A 23,826-nucleotide genomic window follows, 5' to 3' on the forward strand; every position below is an offset into this window, starting at 1 on the left:
GTTGTGGGCTTCATTCAGTTCATCAGTCACGGTCGCTCCCCAGCCCGCAGCCCTTCCCGGAGCCCACCAGGCGCGCCGGCCCGCGGCCCCCAGGGGTCATTAACCGAGATTAAGACCGCCCTCCCCGAACTACGACCCTTGTTTTCCCCACACTCCACCTCCTCCACTCCAAGAAACTCGGGTGACTCGGTTCCGAGCCTCCTCGGAAAGCGCTGCAAAAGCACAGAACGTCAGGCACCGACTTGGCAAGGCAGGGTGACATTTCCTCCGCGGCAGGTCCCCTCCGCAGCTGGCTCCCGCGGTCGGCCTGACGGCAAGGCACAAGTCTAGCTTACGTGTTAGGATCATGGTGTCCGGCTTCTCTCTGCACATCAAGTGCGGCGGGGGATTGCCGGCGCGGGGTGGGGAAATCGAGGCTGCCCCACGCAGCTCGGCTCCGAAGCCTGGACCCACGGCGGCACCCAATACGCGCGCCCCAGCAGTCCTCAGCGCATACTTGCTCGCCGCTCCAGAAAGAACGCAGAGTTTACCCAAGGTCGAAAAGAGAGAGCGTTCAGTAAGCTGGGCGAGAAGTCCGGGAGCGGTGGCTCCTGCCGCGGGTGAGTTCGGCCATGGTCAGAACCGGAGTTCAGCGCCCTAGTGCTAGAGGCTGGAGCGCCTCTGCCTAGCGTGTAGCCGGAGGGCCACGCCCTCCCACTGTACCCACCCTCAAGGGGAGGGACCAGGCCCCGAGCATCGCCTCCACCCGACCGCCAGGGTCACCAGCGGCTGCCTCTAGCAGGCCTCAGGCCCCGCCCCGCTCTCTTGCCACGCCCACCTCGCGCCCAGGCCCCGCCTCTCACTGTGCGGCTCCTGGCCTCCTCCTGGGGGCCAACTCTTTCTCCACGGCTTCAGGCCATCCCCTGGCCCCACCCCTCCTAGCCACGCCCTGCCCCGCTTTGCTCCTCCTCCGCCCGGGGCTGGAGTGCTTTGCCCAGGTCTGCAAGTGGGCTGGGAGAAATGCCTAAAAGTCTCCAACTATCATCAGCCTTGGGGGCGAAGGCAAAGCTGGACCCACGAGGCATTTACTTGCTGGGGAGGTCTGGGTTCCACAATGGGACACTGCGCACTTTTTTCCCATCTTTTTCTTGGTAGCTTTGCACATTTTTTTGAAAACTTTTGTTATTTTGCCTTTCATCCTGGTAGGAACCGCATAAATTCCTGGGAACTGGAGGAAAAGTGGTGAGGAGTGGTGAATCAGTGTTTCATCACAACACTACAAAGGGGAGAACAGTACTTGTCCGCTGGACATTCAACATTCATTGCTAAGGTGAGCAGAGGTATAGAGGGAATGTAAGTAATTGACACTGCTTTTACTCAGCATGTGTTGGTCTGCTGTGTGCACAGTCAGTGCCAGTGTTTTCCAAACTAAACTAAGGCCCTTGAGCCACAACCCATTGAAGCTCTTGGAATTGCAGAGAGGCCTCTAGACTGCAGAATTAGAATCTCTGAAGTTTATAGACTTTTTTTTTTTTTTTTTTTTTTGTCTTTTGTCTTTTTTTGTTGTTGTTGTTGCTATTTCTTGGGCCGCTCCCGCGGCATATGGAGGTTCCCAGGCTAGGGGTTGGATCGGAGCCGTAGCCACCGGCCTACACCAGAGCCACAGCAACGCGGGATCCGAGCCGCGTCTGCAATCTACACCACAGCTCACGGCAACGCCGGATCGTTAACCCACTGAGCAAGGGCAGGGACCGAACCCGCAACCTCATGGTTCCTAGTCGGATTCGTTAACCACTGCGCCACGACGGGAACTCCAAATATTGTTTATAGACTTTTTTTTTTTTTTTTTTTTTGTCTTTTGTCTTTTTTTGTTGTTGTTGAGAATCTCTGAAGTTAAGGAGTTCCCGTTGTGGTTCGGTGGTTAAGGAATCCGACTAGGAACCATGAGGTTGCAGGTTCCATCCCTGGCCTTGCTCAGTGGGTTAAGGATCCGGCATTGCCATGAGCTGTGGTGTAGGTTGCAGATGTGGCTCAGATCCCGTGTTGCTGTGGCTCTGGCATGGGCCAGTGGCTACAACTCTGATTAGACCCCTATCCTGGGAACCTCCATATGCCACAGGAGTGGCCCTAGAAAAGGCAAAAAGACCAAACCAAACCAAACCAAACAAAACACTCTGAAGTTAAGAATGTGCATTTTTTATAAGCTCTCAGGTGATTCCAGTGCACTGTAATTTGAAGAACCCTGATATAGATGGAACCCTCATTTTAAAAGATCACAATTGACTATAATCTCTGTAAGATTTTTAAAAATTCATATTAGGATTGCATGAAAACTTCCTTTGTGGCTAATTGAAGCTTTCTGCCTATTACCTCTGGGCAAAGAAAACTACTAACCTAAACCCATTCATTCAACAAATATACCCAGAACATCTATTTACCATGTGCCATATACTGTTCTAGGCTCTAGAGATAGAGCAGTGAGCAAAAAAGACAGACATCCCTTCCCTTCTGGAGTTTACTTCCTAGTCGGGAAGATGCACAATAAACAAAACAGTAAGTGAAATATATAGGGTCTTAGATGGAGATGTATAAAGTAGGGGAGAGAATATGGAAGCTTGCAGCAGAGTCTTTTTAAATAAGCCTAAATACAAACACAAGAAGTTAGTCTTCTGATTATAGTTTAAAATGTATTGATTTCATAGCTGTGCCTTAGTTTACATACTAAGATTCTTTTCACCCCATTTTTTTCAAAAACAAAAATGCTCATTTCACCACTGACTTCCTAAATTACCCAAACCAGAACTGGGCTCTAAAGAGAGACATCTCTGGAGCCCATGGGGCTGCTCTACATAACAGGTATTTGCAGGGCTTTTACTTATTTACAGCTCCTGGGGACACCACACTAAGCAAGGGAAGACCTGCCTCTGCCTGCTCAGAGTGGAGTCTATTGAGGAAGCAACAGGGGCTTATGAAAAAGGGGGTGCTGTAAGGGCCTGGGGGAGTGGGGACCTGACTTGGCCCAAGAAGACATGAAAAAGGAGCCTCCTTCTGAAGTTTTGGAGCTGGAGGAACTGTCAAAATGCCCACAGTTGCCAGCAAGGGAGGCTGTGATTCAGGGACGTCTGGAAAAGTCAAGGCAGGAACTTTCAATTCCCTTCAGGACTGTGTTGAAAATTTTTTTTTTTTTTTAACCTCTAAAAGCAATAAACAGTGAGAAGCCACTGTAATGGAAGAAGGCATCCTATGATCAGATCTGCATTTTGAAATCTTCACTCAAGCTGCAGTACGTTCTTCAGACTTAGAAAATAGGAATGTGCCTCCCAAACACACAAACTTCACTTATTTATTAACAATCCAAACCTTACAAATATAGATATTCTAAGCACCTTCTCCAAAGCATATCGATTCTCAGAATAGTTCTTTTTTTCTTGTTTTTGCTTTTTATGGCCGCACCCGCGGCATATGGAGGTTCCCAGGCTAGGGTCTAATCGGAGCTGTAGCTACAGCAACACCAGATCTGAACCACGTCTTTGACCTACACTACAGCTCATAGCAACGCCAGGGATCGAAACTGCAACCTACACTACAGCTCATAGCAACGCCAGGGCTCGAAACTGCAACCTCATGGTTCCTAGTCAGATTAATTTCCGCTGTGCCACGACCGGAACTCCTCTCAGAATAAATTCTTAACGTTTATCATTAGCTGGATGAGGTTGTGTTTTAGTTGAACTAGGTTTCTAGGAGTTTCGTGCAATCCTGATGTATCCACCTGCCACTAAGTATGCATCTTTCCAGAACAGAACCAGCTAATCTTTTGTCTCTTCTTATTCAAGCCTCATTCCTTCCTTCTTGATTATTGATGTTGTCCTCTCTGGATCATCTCTCATTTTATCCCATCTCTCTGCAGGTTTGAATGATGTGGACTGCTCATCATCCAATAATATCTTCATTCAATAACTCCAGACACATTTTCCTTGGTGATGCATTGGTTTGCAATGGTCTTCCCTGAATCTCATCATCTTTAACATTCACTGGTTTATTGACACAGTCTGTGAACTGGGTCAAATTCCAAATTTCATTTTTTAAATTCTTACTCCTGTTAGAAATGGATTTTGAGGACTGCTGCACTTGTAGAATGTAGTTGGAAGCAGGACTTTTGGAACAGACCACTTACCAGCTGTGTGATAAACACATTACTTAGCCTCCCAAATTTCAGTTTCTTCATCTTTTTTTTTTTAAAAAGGTTGAAATAGTGCATATCTCATGAAGTTTTTAATGAAGATTGAATAAGCTCATACACATTAGTGCTTAGCACCTAATAAGCACGTGGTAAGGCCAGACATTATTATTATATATTATTAAGTGGGCACATCAAACTAAGACATGCAATTAGTATTTAAATAATCACCAAGGAGAAGATGAAAACAAAACAAGACCATGACCTCAACCTTTGTGAATCTGAGGAGAATTTACAAACCAGGGGATGGAAGAAGTGGGAAAACCATTAAGAGCTAAACAAATAGGACTTCCTGTTATGGCTCAGCAGTAACCAACATGACTAGCATCCATGAGGACACGAGTTCAATCCCTGGCCTTGTTCAATGGTTTAAGGATCCGGCATTACCATGAGCTGTAGCGTAGGTCGCAGACACAGCTTGGATCTCACATTGCTGTGGCTGTGGCGTAGGCCGGCAGCTATAACTCCAATTCGACCCCCCTAGCTTGGGAACTTCTATATGCCATGGGTGAGGCCCTAATACGGAGAAAAAAAAAAAAAAAAAAAAGTTAAACAAACAGTGGTCCTTTTACCATTTGAAAGAGGGTCCCCAGGATGAGGGATGACAAAGACTCCTTCCTCTCCATTTAACCTTCAACTCATCACCCAAGACTTCATTTGTTTGTCATTGGGATATTCCACTAGACTGGGCTTGTTAGCTGATGCATGACATGAGATTGGGGTATTGGAACTCTAGACTCTAAGAGGCAGGGATTAATGTAGCCCATTTTCCCGCCTGCAGTATATGACCCTCCAATATCCCTTCAATACATAAGAATAAAAAGCCATCACATATTTACACTAGGTTTTGTTGCCACTTGTTGCTGTTGTTAATTATTTGTTCTTAATGGAAGGTTAAAGCAAACAACAACAAAAAGATTTGATGTAAGGACCTGCACTGCTGTTCTCTTCCTGCCATGCTCTTCTCAGACCAAGCATCAGTTTCAGAGAAGCCAGTCACAGGGATAGCCACACCCTGTTGTTTACAAGGAGGTTTTCACTTTCAAGAGCTCTATCACTAAGGCAAGAAAAATTACACAATAAACACCTAAACTGCATGACAGAAAGCTAAGTGACTAATTGAGCTACTCTCCAAATCCTACTCTATTTTGATGATTGATATTAGCTATCACTGATATTGCCCCAGGGCACCATCGTGCTCTTTATTTCCATTAAAAAAAAAAAAAAGAATAAAACTCAGATGTCTACAGACACTCAAGCAGGTAAGTGCTGGTGAGGAAAGCAAGGCACAGTGGGATGGCAAGAAGTGAGGAACCCAGCATCCCTCCAAAAGGGTAGCGCCACTCAGGCTCACTTGGTTGTCGGCTTGCGCTAACACAGCAACCCATTGCTACGGGTTTGAAGATTTTTCAAGAGCCTCTAGATTTCTACATTTTTACACCATATGTCCCAATTTTTAGATGCTGGCAACTAATTAAAAAAAACTGAAACTCATTCCAAGTAATTTCAACTTTAGGCTTTATTTAGCCCCAGAGCAACTAGTTTAAACCTCTGCTCTAGTGATAGAAGCCAAGCAACCTCTTTGGAAATTTATTTCTCTCCCACAGGAACTAAAAGATTCCTGTACTCTGAGAATGTTGCAATATAGTTTGTGCTCAATGGAGCATTGTGAAAATAGTTTTTTATTTGAAACATTCAGAGGAAATATGACAAATAGTAGAAAGTTGTGAAAATAATTTGTAAACAGTATCCAATTCGGAGAAATAATTAAATTTGAAATTTAATGGTTGTACTTATTCATTTATAGTTAAGCTTCCATGACCCAAGACTGAGTTATTTCCCCACTGTCTATTCTGGGGTTTAGCCTTTTTCGGAAATAGTTGAGCCCCAGCTGCCAGGGGTGTAGGATGGGGAAAGAGAAAAAGAGAGAGGTTTAGGAGGTGAAGGAAATTAGCCTTTTTTTTTTTTTTTTGGCTATTCCTGAGGCACATAGAAGTTCCCCGGGCCAGGACTGAACTCCTGCCACAGCGATGACCAGAGCCACAGCAGTGAAAAAAAAAAAGGTGGATCCTCAACACAATAGGCCACCAGTGGACTCCAAATTAGCCTTTTTCTTTTTCGGTTTTTTTTTTTTTTTTTTTTGCTTTTAGGTCCAATTGGAACTGTCACAGCCATAGCAACACGCGATCTGAGCCGCTTCTGCCACCTACACCACGTCTCACAGCAACTCCAGATTCTTAACCCACTGAGTGAGGCCTGGGATTGAACCCGCATCCTAATGGATCCTAGTGGAGTTCATTAACCACTGAGCCACAAAGGGAACTCCCAAATTAGCCTTCTTTTAATTCTCACTAAATATCCCTCTTATTTGGTCACATCTTTTTTGGTTTTTTTTTGTTGCCCTGTGGCTTATGGAAATGCTAGGCTGGGGGTTAGATTCCAGCCTCAATTGAAACCTGCATGGCAGCTGCGGGCAGTCACACTTTTTTTGATTATGTCTTTTGAACAACTGATATTTAAAATATGGGGAAGGTTAACAGTCTATCAATGATAGTTTTAGTTTGGGAGTTCTTGTTCCTGCATAAATGTGATCTAAATCTACCTTCTGGATAATTGCTTAAGCCCCAAATATGGACCAATCTGGCATAGAACTTTTATCATTTAACAAATATTTATTAAACCTTAGAAAGGTAGTGTGTTGAAAACAAAATTGAACAGGCATAAATAAGTCCTGGGATGTTACATATAGCATGGTGACTATAGTTAATAATATCATATTGCAAATTTGAAAGTTTCTAAGAGAGTAGATCTTAAAAGTTCTCACCACAAGAAAAATAAGTTGTAGTGATGTGTGGTTATGCATGCTAACTAGACTTATTCTAACTTATCCTAGTGATCGTTTTGCAATACTTATATATATTGAATCATTTTATTTTATACCTGAAACTAATATAATGTTATACATCAATTATATCTCAATTTAAAAAAATTCATGGAGTTCTTTTGTGGTTCATCAGGTTAAGAGTCTGGAGTTGTCACTGCGGTGGCTCTGGTCACTGCTATGGGGCAGGTGGGTTCTATTTCTGGTCTGAGATCTTCCATATGCCACAGGAGCAGCCAAGAAAAAAAGAAAAGAAAAATGGCAGAAAAGTGACCCTGGGACACCTAAACAGTATTTTTGCCATTCTCAACTTCCATCTGATCTTCTCCAAGAACTGCTCAACTGCTCTGACTCTTCTTTTTTCTTTTTACAGGCACATTTCTTAGGGATATTAATCATTTATTATAAAAATGTTTTGACTAGTTCATTGTCTGCCTTTTAAGCTTGTTTATTTATGATATTAAAAAATTAACAAACTTTACAGAAAATTCAAAGATCTTACTAATTTTTTTTTTTTAATGATTAACTAGAAATTTACTTGCCCTATGTGGTTTAGAAGCCAGAAATGCTAAGACACAAAATCAGTTTGCAAAACAAGGTCATTTAACAGGTGGGATTTTAATTTTTTTGCTTTAGTTATAGGTTTCGTTATTTACTCAAAGAAATATTCTATGTGTCTTATTTAATTTTTCTATCTATTCTAACACCACATCTAGACACCTTGTATAGGATAAGGCCTCCATAAAAAAAAGCTGGCAGAGTGGGGGTATTAGTTGGAGACCTAGGGACACTGAGTTTTTGAGAAAATTTTTGACTTTCAAATTTTCCATATGTATGTATGTGAGTGTGTGCATGTATAACAAATAAATCTCAGAGCACCTAAGAGTTTCTTTGAATCTAAGTACAATGCCAAGATGGCCATTTTTAGACTTTTACCTTGGAGACAAAAAATAATTTTTGGTACCACTCTCTACTATCTGTTCAAAAGAGTCATTCATGTGGTTCCTTCTAAACTCTGGATTTTAAATTAATATTATTCAAAAGTATCTCCTCAAAGAAAATTCTCTACCATAGTTTTGAAAATCTGCATGCAATCACTTATGAGTTTATTTTCACTAAAGAGATGTTTTGGGTTCACTTGAGTTGTAATGTGTTGCTTTTCTTCATAGTAGATCAGGTCCTAAAATAAAAACACTGTGGCATGGGTTTGGGCAATTGCCTGAAAAATAATAAACAGTTCTTTTTCTCAGCTGCTAACTACAGCATGTTGGCCATTATAGTGTTATTTCTGGAAACCCCTACACAGCTCCAGATCATTAACTTACTTTAATGGCCAACAGGAAAATGAAGCTGTAGTGAATCGTCAAGCTTGGCTTTTCATGCATAACTAACTCGGTCAATTATCTCTTATGGATTTAGTTGAATTAAGCTGTATGGGGCGGGAAGAAGAACTGCAAGACAACAAATAAAACATTTTAAAAAGTAGTCCTGGCAATAGGAATTATGAATTGTGAAAGACTGGCATTTGAAGATTTATCAGGAGAGAACAGACTAGACTGGCTCGCTCCTGTACAAGTAAGTATTCTACTGTTGGACAAACAGCTATTTCTGTACTGATTATGGTCATCTTTTTGATGGGTTGACAGAACAAACAGACTAAAAGGCAAAAAATTTATAAAAGCATACTAAATTTCATAACTGAGTTCTCTGGGTTTTAATTAGAAAAATGAATCTGTGAAGGTCTTAAGTCCATGCATGTGTAGAAGAAAGAATGCTGATGAAGAAATCATGTTTCTGACCTGGTTGCAGACACTATCGGTGGCCTTGTGTTGCCCATATAATAATATTACTCGTTCCATGGTTTATTTAAAAAATTAAATATAGGCGTTCCTGCTGTGGTGCAACAGGAATCAGTGGCATCTCTGGAGTGCTGGGATGCAGGTTTGATCCCTGGCCCAGAACAGTGGCTTAAGGATCTGGTGTTCCCACAGCTGCAGTTTAGGTCACAACTGCGGCTCAGATCTGATCCCTGACCCGGGAACTTCATGTGCCACAGGGCAGCCAAAAAAGAAAAAAAAAAAAAAAAAATATATATATATATATATATATATGAGATGTATATAATCTATTATATATTTTATACATTCTATAAGTATGCATGTTTTGTTACATATAAATAAAAATATAATTTACATGACAAAACAAGGATACTGGATCATTTAACTAAGGATTTTAGGTTGAAAACAATATGATTTGGAGGTAAATATTATCACAGATAAGGAATTCAACTCAGAGAGGTCACTTAGCAGGTTTCTTGAGTTCACACTGCTAAAAGTGAGGAAGCAAGAACCTGAATCTGGGTCTCCGACATGATAATCATGACCCGGGCTTTAAAGTCAGATTTACGTTCGCTTGGAATAGGATTTCATGCTCCCCTTTGCTCAAATGTAAAGTGAAGGGATCGGACCAGATGTTTTCCCAGGCCCCCTTAGCCAGCTGTAGGTTCTAGTTGTTCTGATTTACAGTGTAACATTGAACTTATATTCACATCCACTTCTTTGTGTAGGGCTCTGACATATCCAAACTTCAAAAATGCTACTAAATTTAAAAGATGATGGAAAGGAAGAAGCGTCCTCTCTGTCCACCACCATACCTCACACCAATTCAAAACAGAACACGACGCCCCCGCCCCTGTGCTGCTGCAATCCCAGGACTGTACCTGTCATGCCAGAACTCTTTTCCCTTGAGAGTCAGTTTCTCATGTACCAGAGCCTCATTTCTCAGAAATCCATAAATAAAGCTTTTTGCCTTCCTTGGCAACTCTCTTTACTACCACTGAGGCCTTTTGAGGTGTGTGGCATGGTCCCTATACTAGCTGATCTATGTCAGACCTTGCAGTTTGGTTTGGTAGAATTCAAGGCTCTTCAACAAAATGACCTTCTTAAAAACGAACTCTTCCTTTTTTTCTGTGTCGTTGTTCTAACTTGCCAATCATATTTTGATTTTAATCTTCCTATCTACATTAAGTGGAATGTTTCTATTGCTGTGATTTCACATTTTTCATTAAGAGTAACTTTCCACTTTTCATGCACTTAATCTCACTTCTAAGTTTATTCTCCCTTCTAATAAACCTATTGTGATTATTATAAAAACATGAAACCATTGTCTCAAAGTACTGTTGTTACTACTACTACCACTATTATAGTTATTGCTATTATTGCTCTTTTAGGGCCACACTAGAAGCACATGGAAGTTCCCAGGCTAGGAGTCCAATCGGAGCTGTAGCTGCTGGCCTACACCACAGCCACTGCAACACTGGATCTGAGCCGCAGCTGCAACTCACACCACAGCTCATGGCAATGCCAGATCTTTAACACACTGAGCAAGGCCAGGGATCGAACTCAAGTCCTCATGGATACTTGAGCAACCACTGAGCAACAATAGGAGCTCCCCAGAGTATGAATGATAGAACATCTTGGACCTGTGCATCTCCTCACAGTGACACAAACACTTAAAACAACTATCAAACTAATAAAAAACATGACAATATGTGTGCTGTCTGATTTTTATGCACTGTAACCTGACACACCCGAGCCATTACCCAGCCTGTTCGGTATGTAAACAATACTCATCATTTGCATAGTGCTCTTAAATATAAACTTCACTTCCCATTACATTCTAGATATTTTGTTGCATTTCTTCTGATTTTTTTTTCTTTTCTCACCTTTCTTCCCCTACCTTCCCCAATATTTTTCCTTTTATAGCCCAACGATTTTACATGCTGGAAAAGGCAAAACTATGAAGACAGTAAAAACATCAGTAGTTGCCGGGTTAGGAGGGAAGGAGGGAGGAATGAATAGGCGGAGTATAGAGGATTTTTAGGGCAGCAAAACTACTCTGTATGATACTATAATGGTGGACACATGTAGTCATATCTTTGTCCAAATCCACGGAATGTACCACCACCATTAGAGTGAACCCTAATATAAATTATGGACACTGGGTGATCATAATAATGTGTCAATATAGGTTCCTTAGTTGAAAGAAATGTACCAAGAGTTCCCATTGTGGCTTAGCAGGTTACAAACCTGACTGGTATCCATGAGGATGAGGGTTCCATCCCTGGCCCTGCTCAGTTAAGGGTCCGGTATTGCCGTGGGCTGCAGTATATAGGTCATAGATGTGGCTGGTGTTGCTGTGGCTGTGGCATAGGCTGATAGCTCTGTTTGGACCCCTAGCTTAGGAACTTCCATGTGCCTCAGGTGCGGCCTTAAAAATAGCAAAAAAAAAAAAAAAAAAAAAGAAAGAAATGTACCACTCTGATGGGCGTTGTTGTAAAGGTGGAAGCCATACATGTTGGGGGCGGTTGGGGTTGTATGAGAAATTTCTTAACCTTCCTCTCAATTTCGCTGTGCACCTACACCTGCTAGAAAATAAAAAGCCTATTAAAAATATAAGAGAGGCTTTAGGAGAGCATAGAATATCAAATTATAAGATCAAACAAAAGTGTTTTGATGTCCCAGAAGGAGTGAATATAGAAAATGGAGCAAAGAGGCAACACCTGAGTTCATATTGACTGAGGATTTTTCAGGATTGATGAAAAAAATGAGTTCAGGAAGAACTTGTGTGCATGCCAAGCAGAATAAACACAAAGAAATCCACACCCAGACACCCCTGAGTGAAGCTGCAGAATACTTTAAGAAGAAAACAATCGTAGAAGCACTAGAGGGGAAAGAGAGATCATCTGCAGAAAATGGCGATGAGGTTGATGCATTCATCACAACAGAAAAATAAAAGCTGTGGAAAACTGGAATATCTTCATGTTGAAGAATGTGCCCAGAAAAATATTTTTTTTAGAATGAAAGGGAAAAAAATTTTCAGATAAAAAAGAATAGAAAGAGTTAACAATGAATGCAATTCTACTAATGGAGTTTTGGGAAGATATCCTTAAAGAAAAGGGAAAATGACTTCAAAGGTATGAGATTCAAGAAAGAATGGACAAAGAAACTGGTAAAATGAAGGTAAGCTGGGGGGAAAAACTGTCTGCAGAAAATAAAAATATTATTAATAATAGCAGGTTTAATCTATGGGGCTTAAAAAGGACAACTAAGAGACAACAATAAGTCAGGAGAGAGTAGAATGTTCTAAGGTCCTTGTGTTTATTTATTGAATATGTACAGCAAAATTTCAAGAATAATCTCTAAAGGAACAGAAATGGTGCATTACTTTTAAATTAGTATAGAAAAACACTGGAATAAAAAAACAAAGATTTTTAAATGTTTTCAAGCAAAAAAGGCAGAGGATAAAGGCACAGGAGAGAGAGTAGGTCACATGAAAAACACAACATAAGGGGGCATGTATGTTCAAATATACCAATATTTATCAGGAATAATAATAAATTTAAATGGTCTCAGGTTGCTATTTAAAACCCAAACTGGAGTTCCCCTCGTGGCGCAGTGGTTGGAGTTCCCGTCGTGGCGCAGTGGTTAACGAATCCAACTAGGAACCATGAGGTTGAGGGTTCGATCCCTGCCCTTCCTCAGTGGGTTAACGATCCGGCGTTGCTGTGAGCTGTGGTGTAGGTTGCAGACGCGGCTTGGATCCCGCATTGCTGTGGCTCTGGTGTAGGCTGGTGGCTACAGCTCCGATTCGACCCCTAGCCTGGGAACCTCCATATGCCGCGGGAGCGGCCCAAGAAATGGCAAAAAGACAAAAATAAATAAATAAATAAATAAATAAAAATAAAAGCCCAAACTGACAGATTATATTGGTCTTAAAAGTAAAAATCCGGATATATATTATTTATTTGAGCTCCATGAAAAAAGACTGGGATAAAACACTAAAACAAAGACTGAAAGAAAAAGCATGGAAAATAATATATTGAGCAAATGCTAAGCAAAAACAAACAAACAAACAAACAAAAAAAAAACAAAAAAAAAAAAACAAAAAACAAAAAAAAACCAAAAAAAAACAAAACACAGTAAGGTAGCTACACAAATAGAAATAAAAGGCTTTAATTCAAAAAGGACTATAAATGGTGAAGAGTTACTACGCAATACTAAAAAGCTCTTTTAATGAGGAAAATAAAATGATTCTGAAGCTGTGTGCCCCTAATAAAAAAACCCCTCAACATTTATAAAGCAAATATTGGTAGAATTGGAGAAACTGACCAACATGTCAGAGAGGAATTTCAAAAGACTTCTCTCAGTTCCAGATAGGTTGAGTAGACCAAAAAAAAAGGAAAATAGAAAAGTTTTAATGAGTTGGACCCATCAATTAGAACATATACATTCTCAACCTGCAATATTAATTCCAAACAAACAAAACCAAACCAAACCATGAACCATGTACTAAGCCATAGAGCAAATCTCAACAAATTTTAAAGAAGCTATACCACATTGACTACTGTGGTGGTTTTAAAACATGCCACAAAAGCCTTTTGCAAGCCTTTCATCAAGTGATGGAATCAACGTCCCTCTCCAGGAACCTAAGTGGAGGTTGTGACCTTCGGTGACTAGAAATTGGGACAAGTGCTTCTGCTTTACCTCCAAGGTAGGTTAGGGAAGGTCATGTTGCTTCAACAAGTTTTTCTTGGTCGTCGCTCCCTCTAGAATCTTCCATGTCAGAAGTCTGGCTACCCGGAGTCACTGATGTAGAGTCTCCACAAGGAAAGGCCTGAGCGATGCCAGAGGAACTCCAGTTGTTCAGCCCACACCTGTGAGTTTTTCTAGCCCAGACACCAGTCATGTGAATGGAGATCCTAACTCCAGCTATCATTCTACTGAAACTGTCCCAGAGACCCTGGGGCGTGCTTTGGAATGCCTAGCTGAGTCTAGTCGACTCCCCCGTCCATGAGGAAAATGCACAACTGATTGCTGTTGTTCTATGCCCCTGTCTCGGGGTAGGTTGTTATTCAGAAATGCATAACCAAAATAGCCACATTCTGGAGTTCCCGTCGTGGCGCAGTGGTTAACGAATCCGACTAGGAACCATGAGGTGGCGGGTTCGATCCCTGCCCTTGCTCAGTGGGTTAACGATCTGGCGTTGCCATGAGCTGTGGTGTAGGTTGCAGACGCGGCTCGGATCCCGCGTTGCTGTGGCTCTGGCATAGGCCTGTGGCTACAGCTCCGATTGGACCCCTAGCCTGGGAACCTCCATATGCCACGGGAGCGGCCCAAGAAATGGCAAAAAAAAAAGAGACAAAATAGCCACATTCTCTGACCAAAATGCAATTAAAATAGAAATCAATTACAACAATATACATTTTAAATATTTTTACTTAGAATTTAAAAAGCTACTAAATATCTCACGATTCAAGAAATTATACTGAAAAATTTAAAATACTGAATGATATTGAAAGTAATACATATTTAAACTTGTGATATATAGCAGAAGCCAGTATTTGATGAAATATATATGCTTAATTGTTTATATTAGCCAAGAAAAAAGGCTAAATATTAATTAAGCACCCAGCTTAGGAAAATGACAAAACGATGAACCCAAAGAAAGCAAAACAAAGGGATTAATAAAGAAAGAGCAGAAATGAATAAAATTAAAAGATATGAAAGGCATGGAAAACAAATAATAAATAAACATAGTAAAATATTTAGTTCATAATAAAAAAGCAAATCAAGATCATAATTAGTCACCATTTTACACATATAGTTGACTCTTAAACAACATGGTGTTAAGGGTATTGACCCTTTATCTCTACAGTTGAAAATTCAAATTTAACTGTACAGTCAGTCCTCACTGTATTGGTGATTCCACATATGTAGATTCAACCAACCTCCAGTGGTATAGTATTACCCTAGTATTTCATGAAAAAAAAAAAAATCCACATATAAGTGGACAGTCTTATTTAAACTCATGTTGTTCAAAGGGTCAAATATACTGGATTTACAGTTAGAAAGTCTGACAATGCCAAGAGCTGCCAAATACGTGGAATGATGAGAACCCATATATATTTTGCTGGTAGAAGTGAAAATTGGTAAAACTTATTCTATCTTGTTTGTTTGTTTTTCCCACACTTTCAGTATGTGGAAGTTCCTACATAGGCCAGGGATCAAGGATCTAACCTGCACCACAGCAGTGACCCAAGTTGCTGCAGTGACAGCACTGGATCCTTAACCTGTTGGCACCATGAGAGAACTCCCGCACAACTTCTTAAAAAAACAATTTTACTTTCATTTTAAAGCTGAACATTGACCTATGCTGTGATCCAATAATTCTGCTTTGAGGTATATATCCTAGAGAAACTCTTATATCTGTGCATTTAGAACACTCAAGAATGTTTACAGTAACATTATGTTAGGAAAAACAGTTAATAATCTAAATATCCACCAAATGGAGAATAGATCTTTTAAAATAGCATATTTACACAGTGGAATATTACACAGTAGTGAAAACAAGTGAGCCATACCTACATGCAACATGCATAAATACTGAGTAAAATATCAACATTAAAAATAAAGTACTTAGGAGTTCCCATTGTAGCTCAGTGGGATAGTGAACCCAACTAGTAATCATGAGGATGCTGGTTCGATCCCTGGCCTTACTCAGTGGGTTAAGGATTCAGCATTGCTGTGAGCTGTGGTGTAGGTTGAAGATGTGGCTCAGATCTGGCATTGGTGTGGCTGTGGCGTAGGCCAGCAGCTGCAGCTCCAATTCGACCCCTAGCCCAGGAACTTCCATATGCCACAGGTGTGGCCCTAAAAACCAAAAAGAAAAAAAAAGAGAAAAGAATAAAGTGCTTACACTGTAAAAAAAAAAAAAAATCATAAAATGTGAAGGGAATGATAAATTTAACTTTAGGGACAGTGATAGCCTCTGGGGCAAGGCAGGGAGATGAGCTGGGAAAGAGTACATGGGTAGCTTTAATAGGAAAGGTAATTCTAGTTACTCAGTTGAGTTTTGGGTTATCAGCTATTGTACTATTATGCTTTATAACTTATACTCACATATATTTTCTTGATATTAAATATTACATCATTAAATTTTTTTTTTTCTTTTTGCCTTTTTCTAGGGCTGCTCCCACGGCATATGGAGGTTTCCAGGCTAGGGGTCTAATCAGAGCTGTAGCCACCAGCCTATGCCACAGCCACAGCAATGCCAGATCCAAGCCATGTCTCTGATCTACACCACAGCTCACGGCAACACCAGATCCTTAACCACTGAGCAAGGCAAGGGATCAAACCCGCAACCTCATCGTTCCTAGTTGGATTCCTTAACCACTGAGCCATGACGGGAACTCCTGATTATTTTTTTTTTGGGGGGGGGTCTTTTTAGGGCCGCACCTGCAGCATATTGAGGCTCCCAGGTTAGGGGTCATATTGGAGCTGCAGTTGCCTTCTTACACCACAGTCACAGCAACACCAGATCTGAGCCACATCTTCAACCTACGCCACAGCTTGCACCAATGCCAGATTCTTTAAGCCACTGATGGAGGCCAAGGATCGAACCCGCATCCTCATGGATATTAGTAGTGTTCTTAACCTGCTGAGCCATTATGGGAACTCATTAAAATTTTAAAAGTGAAATAACTTGGAGAAAAATTTGTTTATTATAAGGAAATCAACTTTAGAGTCAGATCCAGATTTGGATTTATTTGTTGCATTACCTTGGAAAATTTACTTTCTTTTCAAGTCAGTGCATATTTATGAACTTAGTAAGCAACAGAAAATTGAAACCTTAATTCGAAATCTGTTTTAGGGGGTATATATGTATGTGTATTTTATCTGTTTAGGCTCTTCAATACACTATAATATTTATAGCTATAATTGTATTATGCTGCTATTTTACTTGTGTCTTAAGAAATCTTTCTCTTTGAATTATTATACTAATTATGCTCTGTTATAGTGTTATTGAAAAGTTTCAGAACTAGAGAGTTGGTGATACTGAAGATAATAACGATTAACTTTTTAACATCTGAACTTATGTCACTCAAAACAACCCCGATACCTGTCTTATTTCCTCCTTTTACCTTCATTTGCATTATGAAAGCTAAATAGTATTAATAACAATAATGAAAATAGTAGTAATAGAAATTTGACTCTGTAGAGGAACATCTGCTTTCCAATGTTAAAGTCTGTTTCTCTCACACAGCATCTAAGTCAAGACCCTTCCATGTTTATTTTAGTTCTATGTTTTAAAAAAATTGTGTCATATTGCTATTGCTCACACTATTAGAATGTTAAAATTTTGGAAGGTAAAGTCTAAGATAGAGCTATGGAAAGGTTTCTAATATTCCTTAGCACAGATGTCCAGATGGAACAGTAAATCAGGAAGTTTAATCTGGAAGTGACAGGGCATTCCTGGTTAGTTTTGACTTAACCTGGTCCTCATACAGCTCTGTTCCTAAATGACCCTTTGGAATGTGAGTAGAATTTAGAAAGAATAAAGGAACACTAATGAATGTGGTATCAAATATTAAACTCTCTTGGATCATCAATCTAATATTAGGCAAACTGAAGACTAGAGATTCTATTAGCATCTTCCAGCGTTGAATATGAATCAATCAACTCACTATATATAGTGTGTGTGTATATATATATTTATATATTTCCTCTATTTGCCTGGTTGAGTGGGTTTGTATGCCTGTGTCTAGGAGATACACTTCAGTCAAATTTTTCTTTTCTCAGGAGACTGTAATAGAAACTGAACATAGCAGTTGTATCTCTGGGAGTCTTCCTCAGAACTGAGCTTTTAGTAACAATCTCAGTCTCCTGGGGGAGTGAGGGATCTAACCAAATATCCTGACCTAAATAAGTCTCCAGGGCAGAACTGAAGAATGGCAAATTTAGGGAAGCTAAATTGGTATGCATGGGCTTCCTTTTCCCCTTTTCAGAATGAATTTAGTGAGTCTTTGTACTAACAGCTTTGTGACCCAAACTGTTCTATCCCAGTAGCTTTTATTCCCTCTACCGCCTACTTCACATCCTGAAATCAGAAAGGGACATTTCTTTATGCTGATTTTCAGGCTTTGTGGCTTATGCTGACAATGCTTCTTCTGGGTATTCCACAGTTAGGAAGAGGCTGGAGCCTTACCTGAAAATGACATGTGTGAAGGAGCAGGGCTCTTGCAACAAGGCTCAGGTTAATTAGCATTTGCCAGGATCCTCTGTGACTGAAAGGCTCAGGTTAATTAGCATTTGTCAAGATCCTCTGTGACTGATGAAAGGAGTGTGTCACAGATGAGCACACCCAGTTTTGGTTTCTAGGCCACTAACAGCTAAGCAGGGACTTTGGGGAGAAACTTCAACTAAATCTCAAGTGTGTGTGTGTTTGTGTGTGTACACACAGATGCACATGATACACAAGTAGGGCAGTATTTCTTCACAGGGCTTAAGCAAATTTTCCCTAAAGACCCAACCTTAAGCTTTTAGCCTTGATGTTCTCACTTCTCACTTTTCGTCTAGGCATTTCGTGGACAGTGAACACCCAGTCGATCGGTAATAGGGTCAATAATATTTTCTAGGGTACCAATTGGGAATTCTCAGCAGAAACAAAATACTGAAGGCACAGTCAAATTCCTAGTCTTCTGACAAAGCTGGACTCAAGCAAACTTTCAAAACCCCTTCATCTGCACTCATTCAGATCCCACCCAAGAATCAAGCCCCTTTTCCTAATTTCTTGCTCATATAGGAACCCTATTCTTTTCCTTTAATTTCCCCGAAATTCCAAAACAGCACGACTAAGCTGCCCCATTATAGTCTGAGCGTTAATAATCATCTCATTTCCTATTCCAAGAACTCGCTCTGAAACAGTCTCTTTCTTTTTTCTAGGGACCAACTATCTGACTCAGCTTCTTCTCTTGCCCCCGAGCCCTTTTTTGAGGCAATGCCCTGCTCACCACTGGTTCATCAAACCTTCACATTCGTCTTCTCTTTGTCTGCTCCTCACCTCATTCTACGCACTCAGAGACAGGTCCTCTGTCCTGGCTCTATGCAGACCTGCCTGCACCTTCACTCTTCCCAGACAAGCACAGACAACATCAGTGTTTCTCAAGTGCTCTTTTATAGTGGATGACTTTTCCTGCATCTTCAGGAAGGCAAAGAGATCCCATAAACTTGGCCAGCCTTACCACCAATTGGAAGAACAGCTGTACATAGGAAGGAATGAGATATAAACAAACTTAATCTCAGCTGGCAGGGGCTGGAATAAAACAGGTGATTATGAGACCAAAGTCTCCATCAACAGTTACCAGGGTCATCAGGCCTCTGTTTGCCATTTGGTTTGGGATGGCTTGCCATCACAAAGTCTGAAACTGAGACTTCATGCTGCTGGTAATCACAACGCTTGTTTATAGATTTCTTCCAAATTATGTAATAGGCATTTCCAAAAATCTGTCAGCTCTGGGCCAGGATTAAATTAGCCATTTGTGTCTGAAGGGTGTAGTATTACCCATAAATCCAACACCACCTAAATATCTTCTGTAATCTGGGATGTATTCATGTACGTATGTGAATATGTATATCCTCAACTCTCTCAGCAGCTTAAGAGAAACAGGAAACAGGATTATGGGCTGGGTTGGGGTTGGACCTATGACTTCTTTTTTTTTTTTAATTTAATTTTATTGGCATACGGTTGACTTACTATGTTGTGTTGTTTTCCCGTGTACAGCAAAGTAAGTCATACATATAAATATATCCGTTTTTTTCCCCATATAGGTTACTACAAACTATTGAGTAGATCTTCCTGTGGTATACAGTAGGTACCCTTTAATCATCTATTTTATACAGTAGTATGTATGTACTATTCCCACCCTCCCAATTCTTCCCTCTACCCAATAGTTTCACCTATGGTAACCGTAAGATTGGTTCTGAAATCTGTGAGCTTATTGCTATTTTATAAATAAGTGCTTTTGTATAGTTTTTATTAGATTCTACATATAAGTGATATCATATGATGTTTGTCTTTCTCTGTCTGACTTACTTCACTCAATATGATAATCTCTAGGTCCATCCATGATGCTACAAATGGCATTATTTCATTTTTATGACTTCTTTTATTACACAGTATTTTTAATAATCATTTTTATTAGAAAAAGCTTAATATGTTTTCTTTTAAAATTCATCTCACCCTAAATGTAATCAAAGAGACATAACCAAGAAGAACTGACAGAAATTAAAAACTGTAATGGCTTGCCCAGCATGCCTAATTATTCTTTTAAAGGTCTCTTTCTTTCTTCTAATTACATAGGCAGTGATTGGGAGGATGGTAACTAATAATAAGGGTTTCATTGTCTCTTTTTTTCTCTGTCGCCCATACTCTCATTACTCACTATATGGCACTTCACAAGGCATCCTGGGAGGAGCCTTGGTATGGAACCCTGATCATGTGGCTCCCTGGGACAGACACGGACTGGCTGTAAAAGAAAGGAGCCTGGAATGGCTTTAATATCCTGTGAGACAGAAGCATGACAGATTAGTGGGGAGCTCCTTCCTTCTCAGGAAACCAGGCCTCTGGCTATAGCTTTGTCTTAGCACAGTCTTAGATCTTTATAAACACTTCCCCCCTGAACTTTAAAGGACCCGGGCTTTTCAGCAATAGTTTAATGCCCATGAAACGAAAACGCAGATAAAGGGTTCAAGCATAAAATCTTATTGAAGGGTCTAATTTCTTAAGATGCTTTCTACAAACTCAGGCTTCACATCCAGAGAAAGATTCTACAAACTCAGGCTTCACATCCAGAGAAAGATTCTACAAACTCAGGCTTCACATCCAGAGGCAATATCAGCCTTAAAAATGCTCGAGCCTTGGTACATTATTTGAATCTTAATTATTTTAAAGAAATACAACAGGCTATAGTCAAGGTCCTCTGTTAAGAATCCTGGCTAAGAGAGGTTTAAAGATGGAGCAAGGTTAGGAGGTAATAACTAGAATTATAAGGATTGGAACCATACGATGATGAAATATCTGGGGAAGATGAACTGTAGAGAGGAGAATGTGAATCCTTATAAAACATGGATAAAGATTTGTGGGTATATGTCTGAAAAAAGTGGACACAAAAGTAGGCTTGAATACATTAAAAATGAGCACATGATATTTGCTAGGGGAGACTCCATATTTACACAGGTCAGCTCTCCTTTCATTAATCCATCGATTTAATGAAGTACCAATAAAAATAACAAAGGCATGAGATCAACGATCACTAATACGTATTGCCTGCTATGTCATGTATTTTCTGAGTGTTTTCATCCCTCAACAGTTTAATACCTCAATAATCTTAGGATTATCCATTTCCTCATTTGATCAATGAAGAATTTAGGTAGAGTTTAAGCAGCTCGCTTAAGGTCACCCAGCCAGTAAGCAGCAGAACTGAGATTCAAACCCAAGGGTAAGTAAGGCCCTAGAACATAAACATTACCTGTACTTTCAAGTCAAGGAATGAAACAGTGAGTCTAGAAATTGACTCAAATAGAGGCGTTTAGGTTGTATCAAATATAACTGCATATCATGAGAGGAAAAGATGGATGATCATCAGTACCTCAAGTTGAGGCACCTAAGTAGCCATCAGGAGACAAAATGCAGCTGAACCCTAACCCACTCTTTAACACAAAGTATTTTTCAACTGTATCAAAGATGTAAATCTTCTGGGATAGACCATGACAGAAAAGAATATTAAAAACAATGTGTGTGTGTATCTATCTATCTATCTATCTATCTATCTATCTATCTATCTATCTGTCTGTCTGTCTGTCTGTCTGTCTATCTATCTATCTATCTATCTATCTATCTTTCTGAATCACTCTGATGCACAGCATAAATTGGCACAACATTGCAAATCAACTACACTTCAAGAACATTTTAAAGATTTAAACATGTACAATGAAAGAAAATCATCTGAAGAAAATCTGGGTGACTGAATGGCAGGAGTTGTGGGAAGACACATTTAAATTTTATACTATTGGTATTTATTGTCTGTTGAAATTAATTATTTTAAAAAAGAAGGAAGAAATAGCTGGGCAAAAAAGGCTTAAGTAATATATGCCAGGTCACACCCTGAGTGTTGCAGCTCGTCTTTAAGGCTGGGGTCTGGCTCCAGAGTTCTTGCCCTTCACCATTAAGCAGCATCATTTTTCTGTACTTTTTAAGATAAATGAGTACGTGATTATGCTCCTAAATAGCTAACACTAAAGATAGGAAAAAATATATGTGACTTCTGTTCCCACTAAATAAAAATTGTCTATCATTTTGGATTATATACAAAAAAAATAAAAAATAAAAAAAAATAGAAAAGAAAGAAGAGAAAGTGGTAGGGCTACTTACAGGTGCGTGTGTGTGTGTGTGTGTGTGTGTGTGTGTGTGTTGTGTGTGTGTGGGTGTGTATTATGTGAATTAGTGCTAACACTATTTAGATCTGCTCCTAAAGGAATAGATATTTGGAGGTTTACTCTACCCAGAAAAATGTGCCTGTCATGGGTCTATTTCTATGTGATGTTACCGATGGTCACTTTTTATACTTTCTTATTACTTGAACAGTTTGAACTTTTCCTCCAGGTAACTGAACATAGTGTCTGAGTTGCTTTAAGTGAGAGATGGCATTAGAATTTGAGGCATGCTTTGGATAAGTTTGGCACCTGTAAAATGTGGCAATTATGCCAGATTTTCTTATGTTTACATCCTGGTCCATAAGAAGTGTTCTAAAATGCAGATAGTAGATAGTGGTTAGTCATTGCTAGCCATGGTTAATGTGCTTGCAATGACTAGAATCTGTGTACTTTTTCTGACAGGCACAAATCATCCTTTTGTGTTCATTTGCAAGTTTCTGGACAGAACACAATAAATCTGAGTTTACAAATCTATATCCAAAATAAATCACTCAATGTATTTGATGGGTTTCAACGGTAGCGCAACAAAACAGCTTTAATTAAAGTATCTTTGTTTAGTGAAGTTATAGGGTATTTTCAGAAAAGGAAGCATTTTTTAAAATTAGAGTATAGCTGATATAGAGTGTTGTGTCAATTTCTGCTGTACAGCATAGTCGCCCAACCATATATATACATATATATATACACACACACACACATACATATATATATATATTCTTTTTCTCATACTATCTTCCACCGCATTCTTCCCTAAGAGATTGGACCTAGTTCCCCATGCTGTGCAATAGGACCTCACTGCTTATCCATTCTAAATGTATTAGTTTGCATCTATCAACTCCAAACTCCCTGTCCATCCTACATCCTACCCACTCTGCCCAGGAAACGGTGGTTTTAATTTACATGGGATATGAAGGCAATGATGAGAAATAACTAAAACCATTCCCAGTCAAATATCATTTTTTTAGAAATCTGATTGTAAGCTTTAACATGAAATACATGTTGTATTTTCATTATGCTTAAGAAATGGCTGTATAGGAGTTCCCGTCATGGCTCAGTGGTTAACGAATCCGACTAGGACCCATGAGGGTGTGGGTTCGGTCCCCAGCCTTGCTCAGTGGGTTAAGGATCCGGTGTTGCCGTGAGCTGTGGTGTAGGTCACAGATGTGGCTCGGATCCTGCGTTGCTGTGGCTCTGGCGTAGGCCGATGGCTACAGCTCTGATTAGACCCCTAGCCTGGGAACCTCCATATGCTGCAAGTACGGCCCTAGAAAAATACAAAAAGACAAAAAAAAAAAAAAAAAAAAAAAAAAAAAAAAAGGAAATGGCTGTATGCAACCACCTGGGGCCTCTAAATCAATTATCAAAGATGCTACAATTTTTGCCCTGGGGAATTAGCT

At 40.0% G+C, this 23,826-nt stretch overlaps 1 protein-coding gene across 19 annotated transcripts in view; it reads right to left on the reverse strand.

The window, feature by feature from the left end:
* The window catches only part of DLC1 (DLC1 Rho GTPase activating protein), a 465,100-nt gene that overhangs the window by 46,572 nt on the left and 394,702 nt on the right, over nt 1-23,826 (reverse strand). Inside the window, exon 1 of one of the 19 annotated variants that reach the window (XM_021077725.2) lies at nt 336-776. The exons of 17 other annotated variants lie outside the window; for them this stretch is intronic. In XM_021077725.2, coding sequence (XP_020933384.1) covers nt 336-372 — 37 coding nt within the window. In that variant the 5' untranslated portion in view covers nt 373-776. Of the gene's footprint in view, nt 1-158; nt 777-23,826 lie in introns of those variants that run through there. One more of the 19 variants, XM_021077722.2, reaches the window with a different exon arrangement.

The sequence above is a fragment of the Sus scrofa genome, chromosome 17 (assembly GCF_054392235.1).
Source record: "Sus scrofa isolate SSC_HxYL_T2T_F1_AM1 chromosome 17, Sscrofa_HxYL_maternal_Yorkshire_Landrace_v2.0, whole genome shotgun sequence".
NCBI classification, from domain to species: domain Eukaryota; kingdom Metazoa; phylum Chordata; class Mammalia; order Artiodactyla; family Suidae; genus Sus; species Sus scrofa.